At 42.0% G+C, this 23,197-nt stretch overlaps 2 protein-coding genes across 3 annotated transcripts in view; one reads left to right on the forward strand and one right to left on the reverse strand.

Moving 5' to 3' along the window:
- Positions 1 to 6,220: 6,220 nt before the first annotated feature.
- MSMB (microseminoprotein beta) lies at positions 6,221 to 20,281 on the reverse strand. Its single transcript, XM_070751253.1, has 4 exons — positions 20,242 to 20,281; positions 10,214 to 10,301; positions 8,560 to 8,662; positions 6,221 to 6,350 (listed from the first exon to the last, which is right to left on the reverse strand). The coding sequence occupies exons 1-4, from the start codon at positions 20,245 to 20,247 to the stop codon at positions 6,221 to 6,223; spliced, it is 327 nt and encodes a 108-aa protein (XP_070607354.1). The 5' UTR covers positions 20,248 to 20,281.
- Positions 20,282 to 20,348: 67 nt separating this feature from the next.
- The window catches only part of LOC139166958 (WASH complex subunit 2-like), a 49,423-nt gene continuing 46,574 nt past the window's right edge, over positions 20,349 to 23,197 (forward strand). The window contains exons 1-2 of one of the 2 annotated variants that reach the window (XM_070751255.1): positions 20,349 to 20,659; positions 22,346 to 22,510. In XM_070751255.1, the coding sequence (XP_070607356.1) occupies positions 20,486 to 20,659; positions 22,346 to 22,510 (339 nt within the window). In that variant the 5' untranslated portion in view covers positions 20,349 to 20,485. The remainder of the gene's footprint in view (positions 20,660 to 22,345; positions 22,511 to 23,197) is intronic. The other variant, XM_070751256.1, reaches the window with a different exon arrangement.

A 23,197-nucleotide genomic window follows, 5' to 3' on the forward strand; every position in this document is an offset into this window, starting at 1 on the left:
CCTCACGAATCCCAGCGACCACCTTCTCCGGGTCCCGTCAACTAAACAATGTCATTTGGGTGGGACCCAGGGGAAGAGCCTTTTCTGTGGCGGCCCCGGCCCTCTGGAACCAGCTCCCCCCAGAGATCAGAATTGCCCCCACCCTCCTCGCATTTCGTAAGCTCCTTAAAACCCACCTCTGTCGTCAGGCATGGGGGAATTGAGATATTCCTTTCGCCCTAGGCCTATACAATTTATGCATGGTATGTTTGTGTGTATGCTTTGTTTTTAATAAGGGTTTTTAGTTATTTTAAATATTAGATTTGTTATATGCTGTTTTTTATTATTGTTGTTAGCCGCCCTGAGTCTACGGAGAGGGGCGGCATACAAATCTAATAAATAGATAGATAGATAGATAGATAGATAGATAGATAGATAGATAGATAGATAAAGAAAGAAAGAAAGAAAGAAAGAAAGAAAGAAAGAAAGAAAGAAAGAAAGAAAGAAAGAAAGAAAGAAAGAAAGAAAGAAAGCAGTGATGGACTCCTATGGGCACAGTCAGGTACGCAGAACCGGTAGAAAAATTTTGGTCAGGTATTCAGAAACTGGTAGAAAATTTTTGATTCCCCCCCCCTTCCCCCCCCCTTCTGGGCTCTGGGTATGTTTTTCCTATCACAGTAAATGAGGTTGAATATGTATAATTTTAGAAGAGCTCTGTGTGCGTTTGTGTGTGTACATACACATACAGTTTGTATACAGTGGATATACAGTGGTACCTCTACTTAAGAACTTAATTCATTCTGTGATCAGGTTCTCAAGTAGAAACGTTCTTAAGTAGAAGCAATTTTTCCCATAGGAATCAATGTAAAAAGCAAATAATGCATTCAAACCCATTAGGAAAGAAATAAAAGCTCGGAATTTGGGTGGGAGAAGGAGGAGGAAGAAGAGGAGGAGGACAGTTGCTGCCGAAAGAAGAAAGTGAGGTGAGGGGAATCAAAAAAATCCAAAACTTTAAGGCTTTAAAAAAAAAAAGAGGGACTCTGAGACGGCAAGGAGGAGCATGTGCCTCCCATACACCCGGCACGAGGCTTTCTCCAATACACCTCCTCCCATACACTGGCTGCTGCTGCTGCTGCCTGCTGCCTCTTCCTTCCCATGCTGAAGGGCTGCCCTCTCCTCTCGCTCGCTCGCTTTGTAGCCGGCGCCTTTCCTTTGCTGTGGTGACTCCTCGGCTGTCCAGAGCAAAGGGAGCGTTTCTTTTCTCTGGGCGCTGGCAGAGGTTTATTCCCTCTCCAAACACCCAGAGAAAGGAAAATGCTTCATTTGCTCTGGACTGCCAAAGCCTCCTTTTTAAGCACCACCAAAAGGCTCCTCTGGCAGCCCAGATGGCTGGGATTAAAGGGGGAATGGCAGGAAACTGGCCAGGCCTTTGTGCTCCTCTCAAACTTCCTAGGAAGTTTTTCTGGGCTTGGGTTCTTAATTAGAAAATGGTTCTTAAGTAGAGGCAAAAAAATCTTGAACACCAAGTTCTTATCTAGAAAAGTTCTTAAGTAGAGGCGTTCTTAAGTAGGGGTACCACTGTAGTAGATAATGTATATTTTTTTGTGCTGGTGTGTAATATGTATGTTCACATATGGAATATATACATAGATATAAAGAGTATATTTTGGATGTTCAGGAATAGTAAATAGATAGGGAAATTGTATCTCTTTGAAGTGAGGAGAGACCACTCATTGTAACCCTAACTCTAACCCAAACCCTTGATGTGATGCATGTGCAGAAGCAAAGAAATTGCCCCAAATCAGCAAAATCTCATGCACGTGAACATCTTCACACAAGATTTTACTTCCTGCACTGTCACGCTGTGTATTGCCAGTCCCAGAGACATTCAGAGACATTCAGCAATAAAATAGTTAACTCTATGTATGTTAATTTAGCTCCGCCCATTACGATGTAAGTCCTGTCTAGTCACTTCCTCTCCTCCTGATGAGGAAGGAGGAAAATCCCCATCTCGCTTTTAACTTTCTAGCCATGTAGACATGCATGAAAGCCTGTGATCAGGCAAAACTCATTTATTGTTTTTCTATTAATAAAAGTAACTTCGTTTTAAAGCTTTTATGTTATTTCATCCATCGACCTCCGGATTACATCTGTTGCAGCTCACGCGGGCTGTGATTGATGATTTATAATCTTGACATGCACTTGCACAGAAGCCGAATCTCACGCCAGCACCCTTGCATATGCCTGACACACTTGTGCCCATGCCCGTCACCCGGAGCGCACTGGGAGCGCCGGTGACGGGCAGCCCTTCACTGCCGACTGGACCATTTTGTAAACCATAGGCCCAGTGCAGACAACCAACCAGGATGAGAAATGGATTACAAGCAGTGCTTTTACAAGGGGGCAAAAGAAAAAAACTCAAGATTTAAATTTTACAGCATGAGTGTACACAAATGCACACCCACACGAAATTCAGCCCTGCATTTTTGTAGTCGCTGCTGTTTGTAGTAAGAAGCATTGCTCATACTAACAAAAAAGGGTCCAATCTAAGCCAACCTCTTCCAGAAAAAGGATTACAGTGTTCCCTCGATTTTCGCGGGTTCGAACTTCGCGAATAGCCTATACCACGGTTTTTCAAAAAATATTAATTAAAAAATACTTCGTGGGTTTTTTTTCTATACCACGGTTTTTCCTGCCTGATGACGTCATATGTCATCACCAAACTAATAATTTTTTTACAAATAAATAACAAAAAAAAGAATTATTGTTAATAATTATGTTTATAAATATCAGGATCACTAAGCGTCTTATTCAATGGTGAGTAGCAGTAATAATGGTGAGTAAATGGTTCTTAAGGGAATGGGAAATGGTAATTTAGGGGTTTAAAGTGTTAAGGGAAGGCTTGTGATACTGTTCATAGCCAAAAATGGTGTTTTTACTTCCGCATCTCTACTTCGCGGAAATTCGAGTTTCGTGGGTGGTCTCGGAACACATCCCCCACGAAAATTGAGGGAACAGTGTATTGCAAGGGAGAGGTATCAACACAGATGGTGGTGGTATGATCACCATCATCACAATTGTTCCTTTTTGCATTTGTTGATATTTCACACATATGCCAAGGGTAAGGGTTTTAATCATGCTGATGTGGCCATTTATCTTGCCTGATCTGACTTGCTTTGTGGATGCTGCAAACCAGGTGAACATCTGTAACATATATAGGCAGCTGTTTTTTAAGAGGATCTGGTCTATGATCACAGTCGGGTATGTAGTAATCCTCACAGAACTCATAAAACCTATGAAAATTTATGACATTATAAACGATAGTATAACTGGTGACCCTCATGGCATTAGTGCTGATTAATGTTTTAGAGATGAACCAAGATAGGGAAATGCTCTGATCCAGAAGGCTAACTGCATTTTGGAAGATGAGCATCAAGTAACCCGGTTTACACCTTTTTAATCAAAAGCCCACAAGATCCTCTATAGGAGCATCTTTAAGTCCATTAAAACAGCCTGTTGCCTAAGGGCTGGGAGAGTGCAGTAATAAATAATGAGCTGGATTTATTTCTACTTATCCATGTGCTCAATGCAGGAAATGAAAATAAATCCAGATGAATCCTAAGATGCAAAGAAAGCACATGTGCATTGTTCTTTGATGTCCTTTTAAGTAATGCCAACTTGGGCATAAGATAAAGAAATCAATTGCACTCCGTATTTCAGGAAGTTATTCTAGCTTGAAACGTAACAACAAACTGAAGATGTTTTGGATTAATTTCCCACATGTAGATGACTCGATCAAAATCACAACTAGACGTGTCATGAGTGCAAATTCATTGGAGACGTCAATGGTCAAACCCTGAACTTGGCTAAGCCATTTTAGAGGCTTCAGGGTTGCCACAAAGCAGAAGAAGGAATAGGGAGAGGCAAAAATAGCTAGCCAAAAAATAGCCAAAACAAAAAAGTTGTTCTGTGGGAACCAAGGACACTGTGACAGGTGGCTGGCCAGGGGAGGAATGAAGTAGCTAAGCAACAACGGGATTTGATAGCGTGACCAGTGACTTGGGGAAAAGGGGAAAGTGTTACTTTTTAATTAGGTGAAAGTTGTAAGAACATAGAAACATAGAAACATAGAAGTCTGACAGCAGAAAAAGACCTCATGGTCCATCTAGTCTGCCCCTATACTATTTTCTGTATTTTATCTTAGGATAGATATATGTTTATCCCAGGCATGTTTAAATTCAGTTACTGTGGATTTATCTACCACGTCTGCTGGAAGTTTGTTCCAAGGATCTACTACTCTTTCAGTAAAATAATATTTTCTCATGTTGCTTTCGATCTTTCCCCCAACTAACTTCAAATTGTGAACCCTTGTTCTTGTGTTCACTTTCATATTAAAAACACTTCCCTCCCGGACCTTATTTAACCCTTTAACATGTTTAAATGTTTCGATCATGTCCCCCCTTTTCCTTCTGTCCTCCAGACTATACAGATTGAGTTCATTAAGTCTTTCCTGATACGTTTTATGCTTAAGACCTTCCACCATTCTTGTAGCCCGTCTTTGGACCCGTTCAATTTTGTCAATATCTTTTTGTAGGTGAGGTCTCCAGAACTGAACACAGTATTCCAAATGTGGTCTCACCAGCACTCTATATAGCGGGATCATAATCTCCCTCTTCCTGCTTGTTATACCTCTAGCTATGCAGCCAAGCATCCTACTTGCTTTTCCTACCGCCTGACTGCACTGTTCACCCATTTTGAGATTGTCAGAAATCACTACCCCTAAATCCTTCTCTTCTGAAGATTTTGCTAACACAGAACTGCCAATACAATACTCAGATTGAGAATTCCTTTTCCCCAAGTGCATTATTTTACATTTGGAAACATTAAACTGCAGTTTCCATAGCTTTGACCATTTATCTAGTAAAGCTAAACCATTTACCATATTACAGACGCCTCCAGGAATATCAACCCTATTGCACACTTTAGAGTCATCGGCAAATAGGCAAACCTTCCCTACCAAACCTTCCCCTATGTCACTCGCAAACATATTAAAAAGAATAGGACCCAGAACAGACCCTTGTGGCACACCGCTTGTAACCTGTCTCTGCTCAGAATACTCGCCATTTCAGAATCGGCTTTCACCAGTTGTGCCAATATGATGTATCCAATAAACTGTTCTTTGAGGAATCAGCCTGCCTCTGAGTTCTGCTTTCCATGGGTGCATTACTTGGAACGTTGACATCAATGATGCTAGCAATGATTAGTGGAACAAGAAGAAGGCACAAGCGAACCAGAAAAACAGGAAATAGGAAATTAAAGGAATAAAAAAGAAAGGGGGGAAAGAAAATATGAGGTCCAAGGGAAGAAAGAAAAAGGCATTATCTTCCGACTCCTTTTAGCATGGTAGAATGCAGCCTCATTTTTTTACTTTTACACATTAGTATATAACTAGCCATTTCTATAATAACAAATCTATCTAATCAACATAACCAAAGTCAAAGTTTCATTTTTTAATCACAAGCACAAAAAACATAAATACATTCTCCTCTTTGAATAGAACAATCAGCTTAACCATTTCTGCTTTATCTTCCTTGCTGTTATTTGCCCTTGATAATCTTTATAAATTATCACCATTTATATTAACAATATTCACTGTATTCTTTCAGATTCTTTAACCTCAAAGGGAAAAAACATTTTTTCATCCATTTTAAAACACTAAGTTTTCTTTTAAAACGTTTCTAAAATCAAAATATTTGAATAAATCTTTTTTTAACTTCCTCTTAACATATATACTTTAAAATTCAGTTTAAAGTTGAATTAAATTTAGGCAATTTTTCCAAAATATAATAATAATAATTAATAATTTATTTGATTTGTATGCCACCTCCCTCCGAGGACTTGGAGCGACTCACAACAACTCGGAGCGGCTCACAACATATACATTTTTGTAGTAGGAATCTTAAATACTGGGTCTGTTCTAACAGTTTTATGAAGACAACTTTCATTAATGTAATTAATACAATGTATTCATATAGTAAGAATCCATTAAACATGTATTGTGTTGTGTGACTGGAAGAACATTTTTTCAGTCTTAAACTCGGTCATCTTCAGAACTACAAAATTGTTGGAAATAAATTTTGTTTAGTAACAGAGATGGAATATTTGAGATCAAAACCAGGAATGGAAGAAAGAAACATGTACCAGATTTCCAAAAAAAAAAACCATCTTGGAGTACAAACTTTTAACCAACCCCAGCAAAAACGTGGCAACTTTTTGAAGGATCATTCTTCCTCACCACACGGATGGAGCAACTTTGACGGTGAAACATAGCAATGCATTTCTCCTTATCATAGTTGATAGGTCTGAAGACTCTAAATAATGAAGACAAGATATTCAGGCCATGTTGCAAAAAGGATATTAAAATTACCAGTACATTAAAGAAATCATCTAAGACTCCAATGAACTAGCAAGATAGATCAACTGTTAGTACTAAACACTTATGCTGCTCAAGTGCTCAGATTGAAAACTATCAGAGGAACCGGCACTTTGAGTATGATATTCTCTTTCTAGGACAGCATTGCCCCGCAATTAGATGTATCATCATCATCATCATCATCATCATCATCATCATCATCATCATCATCATAATTTATTAGATTTGTATGCCACCCCTCTCCGAAGACTCGGAGCGGCTCACAACAATAATAAAAAACAATATTATAGCGAAACAAATCTAATATTAAAAAAGAAGCATATAAAACCCTATCATATTTAAAAACCAAACAACACATACATGCCAAACATAAAGTATAAAGAGCCTGGGGGAAAGGTGTCTCAACTCCCCCATGCCTGGCGGTATAGATGGGTCTTGAGTAGTTTACGAAAGACAAGGAGGGTGGGGGCAGTTCTAATCTCCGGGGGGACTTGATTCCAGAGGGCCGGGGACATCACAGAGAAGGCCACATTGTTTAGTCGACGGGACCCGGAGAAGGCCAACTCTGTGGGACCTTATCGGTCGCTGGGATTCGTGCGGTAGCAGGCGGTTCCGGAGGTACTCTGGTCCAATGCCATGTAGGGCTTTAAAGGTCATATCCAACACTTTGAATTGTGATTGGAAACTGATCGGCAGCCAATTATTATGTTCTTTAGAATAGAATAGATTTTTTTTATTGGCCAAGTGTGATTGTACACACCAGGATGATACATATGTTCTCAGTGTACATTTAGATAAATGGCAGAGACAGTTCTCTTTCAGAGGGCATTTGGGGAAGAGGTAGCCAGTACAGTGGTACCTCTACTTGCGACGTTAATTCATTCCGGGACCAGGTTTGTAAGAAGAAGCAATTTTTCCCAAAGGAATCAATGTAAAAGCAAATAATGTGTGCTTCGTGTATTTGAGAAAGTCAATTCTATCCTACGAGCACCTTGACTAGATACCATGCCTGCGTAGGTTTTTGTGCCAGTCTGGATCTTGCATTACCAGGATTTGGTAACCATTCTCATGGAAATATAGAAATAGGCAGGGGTTGGCTACTGTCCGGGGGAAACACAGTGGGGTAGCAAAAATGGAGCTCCACCCCAGAACACCCAATTTGCACTGAAAAATGTTGAAAGAAAATGCAGGGCATCCTGCATAAGCTACGGTCACAATGTGGTAGTAAACATTTTGGTAGCCCTTCACTGGAAATATGTATGTATGTATGTATGTATGTATGTATGTATGTATGTATGTATGTATGTATGCATACCTATTTCCAGGGGAGGGCTACAAAAATGGACGAACGATAGATAGATAGATAGATAGATAGATAGATAGATAGATAGATAGATAGATAGATAGATAGATAGATAGACAGACAGACAGACAGACAGACAGACAGACAGACAGACAGACAGACAGACAGACAGACAGACCATGGAGGTTGGAAGGAAGGAAGGAAGGAAGGAAGGAGAAATGGAGGGAGGAAGGGAGGAAGGGAGAAAGGGAGGAAGGAAGGAAGGAAGGAAGGAAGGAAGGAAGGAGAAATGGAGGGAGGAAGGGAGGAAGGGAGAAAGGAAGGAAGGAAGGAAGGAGAAATGGAGGGAGGAAGGGAGGAAGGGAGAAAGGGAGGAAGGAAGGAAGGAAGGAAGGAAGGAAGGAAGGAAGGAAGGAAGGAAGGAAGGAAGGAAGGAGTGGGCAATTAATTTATAATTATAATATAATATATAAGATATAACAATATAATATAGTATAATATAACATAACATAACATAACATAATATATAATTATAATTTATAATTATAATTAATTCAGTTCTACCCAATAATATACAGTATTGGGTAGAACTGCGTTAATTATATTAATCCGGCCCTCTGAAACCATCCCAATTTCTCATGCGGCCCCATGGCAAAATTAATTGCCCACCCCTGATATACAGTATCTATGTATGTAGAGTTGAAAGTTCCACACAAAATTAATGTCTTTTGAGTGATGTGAATGGACATTCAAAATATAACAACTTCAGAAGACGTTTACAGTCATCTAAGTATATAAACACAACCATTCAACAAATCCGAGCGTGTTTAAGGCTTGAACTTACAGGCTGCAGCATATTAATTCTTTGGGTTTACATTCACATCTTTGGCAGTTGTTCGTTTTCCAAACAGCAGGCGCACGGTACCACTTCCCATTCTGAAAGCAGCCTGCAAGATGCACAATGCAAACAATGTAAAACTAATTCTGAATTTCTGGATACCATCCCAGCAAATTTTCAGTGAATTTGAGCAGACCATTTTTCCATAAAGTGGCCAAGCCTTTTTTCATGTTCTCTTATCATGTAATCAGCACGGATGCAAATTTCCTTTAACACAAACTTTACAACTGCGCTGGGGAATTCTGGAAGCTCCAAATAGAATTTTCTACCACACGTTAAATTTACTCACATTAATTATATATTTTTTCAAATCATTTTTTTAATTAGTTTTAATTACAATATAAGACTCACAACATAAAACAAGTGTTTTGTGAATTTTGCCCACCACCAGACAAACATTCATACCCTACCACCAAATAGGGGTCTTTCTTGTATAAACCATTTTAACTCAAAAGCAAAATATCTAGTTACATATTATAAAGTGATTCCAATTTGTTTCTTGTAGCTTGGTCTCGGATTCTACTCGCCATATATCATCTGATCTTGTCCTCTTGTCCCATCAGTTGTCGCAAGTCAGTCTCATTAACCAAATGCATACATTTATTATAGATGTGACGGTCAAAGTAATACGAGGGTTATCCAGAAAGTAAGGTTACAAGACACGTAGCTCTTGTGGGGAATGTTCATAGGGGAAGTTGGTATTACAGTGTTCCCTCGATTTTCGCGGGGGATGCGTTCCAAGACCGCCCGCGAAAGTCGAATTTCCGCGAAGTAGAGATGCGGGAGTAAATACACTATTTTTGGCTATGAACAGTATCCCAAGCCTTCCCTTAACACTTTAAACCCCTAAATTAGAATTTCCCATTCTCTTAGCAACCATTTAGATTATTACTCACCATGTTTATTTATTAAAGTTTATTTTAAAAAATGTTTTATAAAGGCAGACGAAAGTTTGGCACTGACATATGACATCATCGGGCGAGAAAAAACGTGGTATAGGGGGGGAAAACCACGAAGTATTTTTTAATTAATATTTTTGAAAAACCGTGGTATAGACGTCTTGCGAAGTTCGAACCCGCGAAAATCGAGGGAACACTGTACTATCGTGTAGCGGCAAGCCAGTGGAAGAGAACAAGCAGTGCCAGTGGTCAGTAGATCATCGACTGGAGTTGTGATGAAGGTTAGAGATGAACGTCCTCATTCTATTTCCCTCCAAGTGCAAAGTGTGTGTGGTAATACATTACCTGAATGCTAAGGGCACAAACGCTGCTGTGATGGGGGCCCAAGATGCTTACTGAAGCGCACAAAATCAACAGAGTCAATGCTGCCCGAGATTTTTTTGACTGTTTTGAGATTGAAGGTGAGGCTTTCCTCAACTGTATAGTGACAGGAGATGAAACTTGGGCTTATCGCCATACTCCAGAGAGCAAACATCAATCAATGCAGTGGTGCCATACCCATTCTTATTCAGCCAAAAAATTCAAAACTCAACAATCTTGGGTACCCATCATGCACAAATCTTGGGCACCCATCGCAGCAGCATTCATGCCTTTAGCATTTCGGGTTTTCTTTTCATTTGAATGCAAAACAAAATTCTTACCCTTTTTACCCACTGGTTTCACAGAACACTGAGCATCACATAGGTTTCTTAAAAGAGTGAGGATCAGAAGGAAACCCAGAATATGCCTCTGTAAAAAAGCAAAACATCAGGAAAGCAATAAAAGTTAAATTTAGTGGGTAATTAACAGAGGCAAAACCTGTTAAGCTAGTTCAGTGGTACCCCTACTTAAGAACGCCTCTACTTAAGAACTTTTCTAGATAAGAACCGGGTGTTCAAGATTTTTTTGCCTCTACTTAAGAACCATTTTCTACTTAAGAACCCGAGCCAGGAAAAATTTCCCAGGAAATTTGAAAGTGGCACAAAGGCCCAGCCAGTTTCCTGCTATTCGCCTTTTAATCCCAGCCATCTGGGCTGCCAGAGGAGCCTTTTGGTGGTGCTTAAGGTGGCTTTGGCAGTCCAGAACGAATGAAGCATTTTCCTTTCTCTGGGCGCTTGGAGAGGGAATAAACCCCTGCCAGCAGCCAGAGAAAAACACTCCCTTCGCTCTGGGCAGATGAGGAGTCACCACAGTGAAGCAAAGGCGCCGGCTACAAAGTAAGCGAGCAAGATGAGAGGGGAGCCCTTCAGCATGGGAAGGAAGAGGCAACAGGTAGCAGTAGCAGCAGGCCGTGTATGGGAGGCAGCCTCACGCCGGGTGTATTGGAGGCGTGTACTCCTCCTCACTGCCTCAGAGTCCCTCTTTTTTAAAAAAAGCCTTAAAGGTTTGGATTTTTTGATTCCCTTCACCTCACCTTCTTCCTTAGGCACCGACTCTCCTCCTCCTGTTCTTCCTCCTCCCCCTCCCACCCAAATTCCGAGCTTTTATTTCATGCCTTCTATTGAGGACCTGTATACTGCACGAGTCAAAAAGAGGGCGGGGAAAATATTTACTGACCCCTCACATCCTGGACACAAATTGTTTCAACTCCTACCCTCAAAACGTCGCTACAGAGCACTGCACACCAAGACAACTAGACACAAGAACAGTTTTTTTTCCGAACGCCATCACTCTACTAAACAAATAATTCCCTCAACACTGTCAGACTTTCTACTAAATCTGCACTTCTATTCTACTAGTTTTTCTCATCATTCCTATCACCCATTTCCTCCCATGTTGACTGTATGACTGTAACTTGTCGCTTGTATCCTAAGATTTTTATTAATATTGCTTCTTCATTGCTTATTTGACCCCTATGACAATCATTAAGTGTTGTACCACATGATTCTTGACAAATGTATCTTTTTTATGTACACTGAGAGCATATGCACCAAGATAAATTCCTTGTGTGTCCAATCACACTTGGCCAATAAAAATTCTATTCTATTCTATTCTATTCTATTCTATTCTAATAATAATAATAATAATAATAATAATAATAATTTATTGGATTTGTATGCCGCCCCTCTCCATGGACTCGGGGCGGCTAACAACAATGATAAAAACAGCATGTGACAATCCAATAATAAAACAACTAAAAACCCCTATTATAAAACCAAACATACACACAGACATACCATGCATAACTTGTAATGGCCTAGGGGGAAGGAATATCTCAACTCCCCCATGCCTGGCAGTATAAATGAGTCTTGAGTAGGGAGGGTGGGGGCAATTCTAATCTCCGGGGAGAATTGGTTCCAGTTGGTTAAGAACCTGGTCACGGAACGAATTAAATTCTTAAGTAGTGGAACCACTGTAGTTGCATTTGAACATTAGGTATTGCACATTTCTTGCAAGAACATTCAAATAAATTGAGAACTATTGTCCACAACCCTTCCTTTAGGATTTCTCCCCACCCTCCAGCCTTAGCAGGCTCTTTCATTGTTACTCTCTCCGAATTAGGGTTTTCTTAAGCCCTAATCAGGGGATAAAATAATGCTGACCAGACTAAGGACGCTAACCAGATGAATATATGGTAGGCAGATTTTTTCTCCCCTTATTTTCCTCCCCAAAAACTAAGGTGCGTCCTTTTTATACTCCGAAAAATACAGTAAATATTATTCAACCAGGCTATTCATGGGGTAGCAGCAGAAAACAAAAGAATCCTAGAAGCACTTACCATAATGGAATCATCTACCTTTCATAGGTTGCTCTGAGAATTTGCAGGCAGGCTCTGTTCTGCAAATTTATAGGTGGATGCAAATGTATGCATTATGTATGTCTTGGTGCGTGAGCAGAGTTTGACAACTGACAAATTTATTCATTTGTCCTTGACAACACTCAAGGAGGGGCTTTTGACACAATTTCTGGAATTAAAGGCTTGGCCGATTGATTCTGAGAATCGATCACTGGCGTTCCTTTATAAAGTCCAGATTACTGCAGCGGTCATTCTACTTTGAGCTAAATGGGGGGTCCGTATGCCATCCATCCATCAAAGCATTATGTACAAAGAGGACATACGTGACAATGTTGTTTTGTTTCACTGACCTGCTACAAGGGAAAATAGGTTTGTTTCACTGACCTGCTACAAGGGAAAATAGGTCATGGGGAATGAATGCCAAATGATCCCAGGCAAGGCCTCAATTGTTTCATGTGTAACAACCGCAACAACACAAGAGCACGCAACACAAGAGCACGCAACAGATTCAAACTTAATATTAACTGCTCAAGACTTGACTGTAAAAAATATGACTTTAACAATCGAGTTGTCAAAGCGTGGAACTCATTACCGGAACTCAATAGTGTCAACCCCTAACCCCCAACATTTCTCCCTTAGACTCTCCACGATTGACCTCTCCAGGTTCCTAAGAGGTCAGTAAGGGGCGTGCATAAGTGCACTAGTGTGCCTTTCGTCCCCTGTCCAATTGTCTTTCCTTTATCTCATATATCATATATATTTTCTTCCTTTCATATATCTTCTCTATTTTTACATATTATCTTTATATATATTACTTCATGTCTATTCTCTTCTATATGTATTGTGCATTGGACAAATGAATAAATAAAATAAATAAAATAAAAATAATTCATTTTTGGGAGGGAAATAGTCACCGCAATAAAGTGCTTTGTTTCTAGATCAATGATTCTAAAGCTCATCAATTAAAAATAGACTGGATTCAGTGGTGGTTTCCTGGAACAGATACAGAACCTCCAAGGAAAGAACAGAAGACCACCTCAGGTGTTTAATGGATCTGAATATTTTCATGTAGGCATCTAGGGGTTCCCTCAGAGGTAGGTTCCTCCTTGTTCAGACCAGATCACCAGAACCATTAGTCACCTGCTGGTGATGTAATTTTGGTGTCACAGATCCGGTTAGGTCTGTGCCGGTCTGTGTGCGCCACCATCTCTTTTGGGGGGAATTTTCAGCAATTTTTTTCGTTGTTTGAATGGCTTCTCCTTGTCCTCTGCTCACTGACGATTTGCTCCTCTTCGGCACTCCCAGTGTGTTGCCAAATTCCATTGCAGGCCTGCACATGCCCATCAGCACAAGATTCAGCTTCTGTGCGTGCGCGCCAGTGAAATTGCATGCTCTCTACATGGGGCTACCTTTGAAAAGTGTTCGGAAACTTCAGATCGTGCAGAATGCAGCTGCGAGAGCAGTCATGGGCCTACCTAGGTATGCCCATGTTTCACCAACACTCCGCAGTCTGCATTGGTTGCCGATCAACTTCCGGTCACAATTCAAAGTGTTGGTTATGACCTTTAAAGCCCTTCATGGCACTGGACCAGAATATCTCCAAGACCACCTGCTGCCGCACGAATCCCAGCGACCGATTAGGTCCCACAGAGTGGGCCTTCTCCGGGTCCCGTCAATTAAACAATGTCGGTTGGCGGGCCCCAGGGGAAGAGCCTTCTCTGTGGCGGCCCCGACCCTCTGGAACCAACTCCCCCCGGAGATTAGAACTGCCCCTACTCTCCTTGCCTTTCGTAAGCTCCTTAAGACCCACCTGTGTCGTCAGGCATGGGGGAACTGAGACATCTCTCCCGGGCATATACAATTTATGAATGGTATGTGTGTATGTATGTGTGTTTAGAAAATGGGGGTTTTAAAATGTTTTTAGTAGAAATTTAGATTTGTTATAAATTGTTTTTCACTTTGTTGTGAGCCGCCCCGAGTCTGCGGAGAGGGGCGGCATACAAATCTAAATAAATAAAATAAATAAATAAATGTAAAAACGTCTGCACGAGCAAGGCTTTGGCGAATTTCACTGATATTTTTGCTTCCGTGCATGTGTGGAAACCAAAACTCGGCGAAAATTGCCAACATTGTGCTCGCGTGTGCGTCCTCACATGAGATTTCGCTTGCTGCACATAATAATAATAATAATAATAATAATAACAACAACAACAACAACAACAACAACTGATGGACAAAGTCAATTCCTGAATATATGAGTAGCCAGCAAAGGAGATGAGGCAGTGGTAGAACTGTCTGCTGCACACCAAGACAACTAGACACAAGAATAGTCTTTTCCCGAACGCCATCACTCTACTAAACAAATAATTCCCTCAACACTGTCAACTTTTTACTAAGTCTGCACTTCTATTTCTACTAGTTTTTTCTGATCATTCGTATCATCCTTTTCTTCCCACTTAGAACTGTAACTTGTTGCTTGTATCCTAAGATTTTTATTAATGCTGATTGTTTCTTCATTGCTTATTTGACCCCTATGACAATCATTAAGTGTTGTACCACATGATTCTTGACAAATGTATCTTTTTTTATGTACACTGAGAGCATATGCACCAAGACAAATTCCTTGTGTGTCCAATCACACTTGGCCAATAAAGAATTATATTCTGTTCTGTTCTATTTGTATTACTGTTGCACTTTTATGCACTAACATGGGGTTACTTTCTTTAATTTAGTTCACATTTTGAGCATAACCTTATAAGAATGGAATGTCCAAGTTTTCCTTTATTGCTGTAACTAGCTGCAAGATAAGAACTTTCTCAGGCTGAGTAACAAAGGCTTTCTTTTTCAATTGTGCATGCTAAGAAGTTTCAACTGAGCTGAAATTGTATTTATTCACAACTGATTCTATGGGACTAGTGATGTCTTTTCCCATGCTAAAATTTTACTTTGGAAACTTTAAATGCAATGTGCTTTTCATGATGTAACTGGGCAAATGTTTTTTTTCCCTAAGCCAATCAACTTTTACTTTTTTGTGCAAACTATAAAAAGAAATGAGAGTCTATGTTCCAGTCTCTCTCTCTCTCTCTTTCTTGTAAAACCAGAATCCTTTTTATCTTGGAAAGTGCCAAATAAATTATAAATGAAATGGTCTTATCACAGTATTTAATTGTCACCCAGCATATCATTTGGCTATTAAAAGGCACCTCCCTTTTAAAGATCCTATAGTTCAGTGATGGTGAACCTTTTTTTTCCTTGGGTGCCCAAAGAGCATGCGTGCACACTATTGTGCATGCGCGAGTGCCCACACCCATAATTCAATGCCTCGGGAGGGTGAAAACAGCTTCTCTCGCCCGCCCCCCCAGAGGCCTTCTGGAGACAGGAAGTGGCCTGTTTCCCAACTTCTAGTGGGCCCAGTAGGCTCGTGTTTCATTCATGTTTCAACTTCCCTGAAGCTGGGGAGGGTAAAAACACCCTCCCCCATCCCTCTGGAGGCTCTCTGGAAGCCAAAAACGCCCTCCCAGAGCCTCTGTGCGAGCCAAAAATCAGCTGGCCGGCACAGACATACACATTGGAGCTGAGCTAGGGCAACAGCTTGGGTGCCAGTAGATATGGCTCCACGTGCCACCTGTGGCACCCATGCCACAGGTTCACCATCACTGCTATAGCATGGCATCGGACCAGAATATCTTCAGGACCACCTTCTGCCACACGAATCCCAGCGACCGGTTAGGTCTCACAGAGTTGGCCTTCTCCGGGTCCCATTGACGAAACAATGTCATCTGGTGGGACCGAGGGGAAGAGCCTTCTCTGTGGCGGCCCCGACCCTCTGGAATCAACTCCCTCCCGGAGATTAGGATTGCCCCCACCCTCCTTGCCTTTTGCAAACTCCTTAAAACCCACCTCTGCCATCAGGCATGGGGAAATTGATTCCCCTGGGCCATTTCCGCTTTACGTATGGTTTGTATGAGATGTACAATTGTTTTTCATATTAAGGGTTTAAAATTGTTTTAATCATTGGATTTGTACTGTTTTGTTGTTGTGAGCCACTCTGAGTCTCCGGAGAGGGGCGACATACAAATCTAATTAATAATAATAATAATAATAATAATAATAATAATAATAATAATAATAATATAGTCCCTCCCTACTCAGGATAGAGTTGGGACCACTGGATGGAGCTGAACAATTTACTAGCTGGATGCAGGTGTGATAGTCAGCCAGTTTGGACTAGTTCGGGCGAACCGGGTGTAAATTTTACATCTGGTTTGCTGAATCAGTAGTTGCAAGGATTGGGTTCCGTTGCGCTGGCAAGCTGGACTTCACTTATGCGGGAACATGAGAAACTGAAAGAACAACTTCCCAGTGTGCATGTGCAAATCAAGAAGATGATTTTCCTGTTTCTAGCACACACATGCGCACTGGACAGCTGGTGTTCATGCGCGCATGTGTGCTATAAACTGGAAGGCCACATGGCCAGCCTATAATCTTTCCAGCGTATGCAGGCACCCTTGGCAGCTACTATTCTCCCTGACCAACAAGTGTTTTTAGCGTAATTTATTGGGTGAATGTTAATTAATGTTTTTAAAGATTTTTTTTAAAAAATGTAATTGTATTAATTGGATCTATTGTATTATTATGTCTACTATATATGCTGTGAGCCGCCCTGAGTCCTCAGAGAGGGGCGGCATACAAATCCAATTAAACTTAAACTTAAACTATTTCAGTTTCTGGTTGCTCACACATGTGCAAACCAGCTGGCCAGCGCACCGGAACTCGGAAGAGCAATGGGCGACAGCTCGCGTACCCAGAGAAATGGCTCTGCAGGCAACTTCTAGCATGTATGCCATAGGTCAGTGATGGCGAACCTTATTTCCCTCGGGTGCTGAAAGAGCATGCACGAGTGTCCACAGCCACAATTCAATGCCCGGGGAGGGCGAAAACAATGCCCTCTGGAAGTCAGAAACAGCCTGTTTCCCAGCTTCTGGTGGGCCTAGTAGGTTCGTGTTTTGCCCTCCCCAGGCTCCATAGGCTTTCCTGGAGCCAAAGGAGGGTAAAAACGCCCTCCCCATCCCTCCAGAGGCTCTCTGGAAGACCTTGGAGCAGGGCCGCCATCAGGAATTTTGGGGCCCCATACAGCCTAAGTGTCTGCCCCCACCCCGCCATTTTAAAACTACTGCACCCCAAATCCCGTGCCATGCCACCATGGCCACACACCCTGGGCAAGCCCTCCCCAGGCCCTCTGAGGTCAAACACAGCCCTGATGTGGCCCTCAATGAAATTGAGTTCGACACCCCTAGCCTAGAGGCTAAATCCTATGACCAAGGGCTAAGAGAACAAGTATGTTTAGCTCAACAAATAGAAAACTGAGGGAATATAATAGTAGTTTCCCAATCCTTAAAGGGCTGCCACAGAGCAGATGGCATCTATTTATTCTCCATGCCACCTGAACGTAGTACAAGAAGCAATAGGCGGAACATCACAAAGAAGAAATGCAATCTGGAAATAAGGAAAAACCTGGGACTGGGCGGCATAGAAATGAATGAATGAATGAATGAATGAATGAATGAATGAATGAATAAATAAATAAATAAATAAATAAATAAATAAATCCCTTCTTTTTTATTAAAAGAAATTAATAATTTAAAAAAACCAAAATCCATTACTATTAAAACTAAAACAACCAGCAAAACTATTAATAAAAACAGGTGAGGGCTGGGTTTTTTTCTCTGTTATTATTTAAGTGCTTTTACCATATGCTTTAAATCAAGAATCACTTATCTCTCTGTTTCTCTCTCTTTCCTGTCATTCTCTGCCTCAATCATTTTCTCATTTCTCTTTTTTTCTCCCCTTTTTTCTATCATTTCTCTCTCTCTCTTCCTTACATTCTTCTCTCTCTCTCTCTTTCTTCCTCTCTCTCACTCTCTTCCTTCCTCTCTCATCTCTTTCTTTCTTTCTCTCTCTCTCTTTCTCTATCTTGCTTTCTTCCTCTCTCTCACTCTCTTCCTTCCTCTCTCATCTCTTTCTTTCTCTTTCTCTCTCTTGCTTTCTTCCTCTCTCTCACTCTCTTCCTTCCTCTCTCATCTCTCTCTCTCTCTCTCTTTCTCTCTCTTGCTTTCTTCCTCTCTCTCACTCTCTTCCTTCCTCTCTCATCTCTTTCTTTCTTTCTTTCTCTTTCTCTCTCTTGCTTTCTTCCTCTCTCTCACTCTCTTCCTTCCTCTCTCATCTCTCTCTCTCTTTCTTTCTTTCTCTTTCTCTATCTCTCCCCCTCTTGCTCTCTCTTTTTCTCACTTTCCCTCTTTTTTTTCTCTCTCTCTCTTGCTTTCTCTCTCACTCTTTCTCCCTCTCATTCTCTCTCTCTTGCTATCTCTTTCTCTCCCCCCTCTTTCTCTCTCTCTCTCTTTCTCACTTTCTCTCTATCTTGCTCTGTTGCTCTCACTCTCGTTCTCTAGAGGCTGGCGAAAGTGATTTTCAATGTCAGGTGCGCAGGCCCTGCCAGCCCGCCCGGAAAAACCTTCGCTCTTACTTTGAATGTTCCGGGCGGGCTGGCAGGGGGATGGGGAGAGCGCGCGCCGGCCCGCGCACCCGACATTGAAAATCGCCTTTGCCGGCCCCCGCTGTGAGAACGCCTGCCCCGCCTCTCTTGCAGTGCAGGAGAAAGAGAGGCGGATCGGGCGGGCAAGCGGGGGGCAGCGGCGAGTAGCCAGGGGCACAAGGGGGCTAGGGGGCAGGGGCGGCCACAGCTTCGTGTGCGCCCTTGGAAAAGGGCGTGCGGGGGGTGTTTTGGGGTGCGCTGACGCAGGCGTGCACAGCCTACAGGGAACGGTGCTGGGCACAATGACTGCTGCGGGTGCCAGGGAGCTGGCACACGGTGGCGGGCCAAACCCCCCCCATTTTTCAATTTGGCCGGGCCCCTGACACCAGTACCAGTAGTACCGGCCTATCGGCGGCCCTGCCTTGGAGTACTCATATACAATGACCTAAGTGCCAGAGCTCACTGTAACAACATTGCTAAAACAGCACTAAGAGGTACAAACCTAATCTTATGTAGCTTTTTCTCCAGAAACACTGATCTACTAACCAGAGCTTACAAAACATTCATCAGACCAATACTTGAATACAGCTCGTCTGTATGGAACCCACATTGCATAATTGACATTGACACATGCTATCCCATCCTATCCCAATCTATTTTATACTATCCCATCCTATCCCAATCTATCCTATCCTATCCCCTGCTATCCCAATTTATCCTACCCAATCTATCCTATCCTATCCCATCCTATCCCAATCTATCCTATTTTATCCCATCCTATCCCAATCTATCCTACTCTATCCCATCCTATCCCAATCTATCCTACTCTATCCCATCCCAATCTATCCTATCCTATCCCATCCTATCCCAATCTATCCTACTCTATCCCATCCTATCCCAATCTATCCTACTCTATCCCATCCTATCCCAATCTATCCTACTCTATCCCATCCCAATCTATCCTATCCTATCCCATCACAATCTCAATCTTATTTATTTATTTTATTTATTTTATTTATTTATTTATTTTATCCAATACACAATACATATTGAAGAGGATAGACATGAAGTATTATATATAAAGAAAAGATTTAAAAGTAGAGAAGATTTATGAAAGGAAGAAAATATATATGATATATGAGATAAGGAGAGACAATTGGACAGGGGACGAAAGGCAGGCTAGTCCACTTATGTATTTATGTAGTTATGTATTACTCACGGACTGAATCAAAGAGGGGGATGCATTCTCTAAAAACTAAAATCTATCCTATTTTATCCTATCCCCAATCCCAATCTATCCTATCCCATCCCATCCCAATCTATCCTATCCTATTTTATACCTGTCCCAATCCTATCCTATCTTATCCCATCCCATCCTATCACAATCTATCCTATCCCTATCAAATCTATCCTATCCTCACCCCCATCCTTTCCTCCTCCCTCTTTTCCTCCTCCGTCGCCTTTTCCGCCAATAGTGAAGCTCCTGGCGGAAGCGGCTCCAACCGAAAACCCACTTTGACGGGGCGTCGGGGGCGGCCCACTTAAAGGCTGGGTTCCGAGGCGCCGATCACGTGGGCAGCGTCAGCTGACGGACGCCATTGCCGCGGCTTTTGACAGAAAGAGAGAGAGAGGTGCGGGGGGCGCGCTTCCTCTGCCGGAGCCGCGATGTCTTCCCCCGTCTCGTCCTCCTCCGCCTCGGATGACACGGAGGCTTCCTCCGGAGCCGGAGCCACCAAGGAGGAGGCGGCGGCAGCGGCGCTGCTGCTTTGGGAGCGCGCCTGGTCCCTAGAAGAGATTCGCTCCGGGAGCCAGACCTGGTCCCTAGCGGCCGACGCGGGGGTAAGGGGCAGGCGGCTCAGGCTTGGGTTCGGGACAAGTAGGGTGGAGGGGGGTAGCCCCGAACCAGGGCCGAGGCTATGGGCGCCTTGCATGGAAGATACGGTCGCGCCGCCTTTGCTTTCAGGGCGGTTGGAAGCGTTTCCGGCTCGACCTTTAATGTCCGGATTTCCCCGGACAGCTCCCTTGCGCTGCCGACATAGGAAAATGAGTCCTCCTTCCCCTCTTCTGGAGCCGTTCATTTGGGCTACCGGTCGCTCTTGTAGGACGGTTCAATCAATCAGTAAATCGATTAGAATCAGAGTAGTGGTCCCCAAACTTGGCGACTTTAAAGACTTGTGGACTTCAACTCCCAGAATTCTCCAGCCAACTATGTCTTTAAAGTCGCCAGGTTTTAGCTGTGCTTGCTGGAGAATTCTGGGAGTTGAAGTCCATAAGTCTTTAAAGTCACCAAGTTATTCTGGGAGTTGAAGTCCACAAGTCTTTAAAGTCGCCAAGTTTTAGCTATGCTGGTTGGGGAATTCTAGGAGTTGAAGTCCACAAGTCTTTAAAGTCTCCAAGTTTTAGTTGTGCTGGATGGAGAATTCTGGGAGTTGAAGTCAACAAGTCTTTAAAGTTGCCAGGTTTTAGCTATGCTGGTTAAAGAATTCTGGGAGTTGAAGTCCACAGGTCTTTAAAGTCGCCAAGTTTTAGTTGTGCTGGATGGAGAATTCTAGGAGTTGAAGTGTATAAGTCTTAAAAGTGACCAAGTTTGAAGACCTCTGGAATAAGAGGGACCTTCCAGGCCTTCTAATACAAACAGCCCCTCCTCCAGTGGTTCTCAACCTTTCTAATGCCGCGACCCCTTAATACAGTACCTCATGTTGTGGTGAACTCCAACCATAAGTCTAGCGCCAATTCTCTCAACAAAAATAGTTGCCCACACCAGATGGGGTTGCTACTCCTGCTGTTCCTGGTGCGCTGTGCGCGCAGCTTCAGGTGTCTGGCATGCCCGCGCAGGTGTCCCAGTGAGATTTTGCTTCTGCGCATGCGCAGGAATCAATATCTTGTGAGGGACCCGCGCGCACACAAAGCAAAAAATCACCGAAATCTCACACATGTGCGCAACCCCTTGCGAGATTTTGCTTCCACCCGCATGCCAGATGCCCGAAGCTGCACACACAGTTCCCATTTTATTACTGGTGCACAGCGTGGCCTGTACCAGGTAGAAACCCAATACTGGTCCAGACTCTTAAAAACCTCCAGTGATGAAGCACCTACAACTTCTGAAGACAAGATATTCCACTGGTAAATTGTTCTCACTGTTAGGAAGCTTCTCCTTAATTCCAGGTTGCTTTTCTCCTTGATTAGTTTCCATCCATTGTTTCTTTGGGCCTCTTTATTAGTTGTTGATTGCATCATCATCATTTTATCTTATAACTTTCTGAAAATGCATCCAAAGGCTTCTTAAATTAGAATATACAGTATATAGGTTTGATGCTCCATATCTTTTTAAACTTGATATAGCAGTCCTACAGTCCCATTTGTCCACATCTCTCCCTCTCCCTCCTTCCACACTGTGATATAATAATAATAATAATAATAATAATAACAACAACAACAACAACAACAACAACAATAATTTATTAGATTTGTATGCCGCCCCTCTTGGGGCAGCTTAAATTCTGTACAAACACATTTTTTTGGCAGCTTTTGCAATTTCTGCAAGAATTCTCCCAGCAAACAATCTCCAGGACCCATGAAATAAAGAAGCAGATGGACAGACTGATTCATGAAACTAAAAGTATAGATTGTCGCCTGCATAATGTCTTCAATGGTTTCTTCATGCTTTCAAATATGCAGTTCATTGAAAATGTGAGTATGTTGCTTCTATGTGTTATGAACAGAGGATGTCAGATTTCAGCTCTGATGAGGAAAAATGATCTGAAAGAAGTTGCAGTGCATTGTGTTATTTGTTTATTTAAAATAGTTCTGTTATTGATCATACAATGTATCTTTAATTATTGCAAAGCTTAGAAACATAGAAGATTGACGGCAGAAAAAGACCTCATGGTCCATCTAGTCTGTCCTTATACTATTTCCTGTATGTCATCTTAGGATGGATATATGTTTATCCCAGGCATGTTTAAATTCAGTTACTATAGATTTACCAACCACGTTTGCTGGACATTTGTTCCAAGCATCTACTACGCTTTCAGTAAAACAATATTTTCTCACATTGCTTCTGATCTTTCCCTCAACTAACCTCAGATTGTGCCCCCCCCCCGTGTCCTTGTGTTCATTTGCCTATTAAAAACACTTCCCTCCTGAACCTTATTTAACCCTTTAACATATTTAAATGTTTCGATCTTTTTATACAATTTTAAATAGTGTAAAACTAAAGGTTTAAACAAACCTGTTTATGATTAGTGGAGCCATTGTTATTGTAAGATTTTCTGTCGGAAATCATGCATTGACCCATGTTAAATTCAATTTCCTGACAGGAATCATTTTCAATTTCCTGACAGGATTGACCCAAAATAATCTGTCAGTTTCCTTGCC

The sequence above is a fragment of the Erythrolamprus reginae genome, chromosome 4 (assembly GCF_031021105.1).
Source record: "Erythrolamprus reginae isolate rEryReg1 chromosome 4, rEryReg1.hap1, whole genome shotgun sequence".
Classification (NCBI taxonomy): Eukaryota; Metazoa; Chordata; class Lepidosauria; order Squamata; family Dipsadidae; genus Erythrolamprus; species Erythrolamprus reginae.

What these genes read in the sequence shown, in the direction of transcription:
- MSMB (XM_070751253.1), bottom strand. An exon ending in GAAACCAGTGGGTAAAAAGG is followed by an intron (nt 8,663 to 10,213) that starts GTAAGAATTTTG and finishes TGCATCTTGCAG; the next exon opens with GCTGCTTTCAGAATGGGAAG. An exon ending in GAATTAATATGCTGCAGCCT is followed by an intron (nt 6,351 to 8,559) that starts GTAAGTTCAAGC and finishes TTCATTATTTAG; the next exon opens with AGTCTTCAGACCTATCAACT.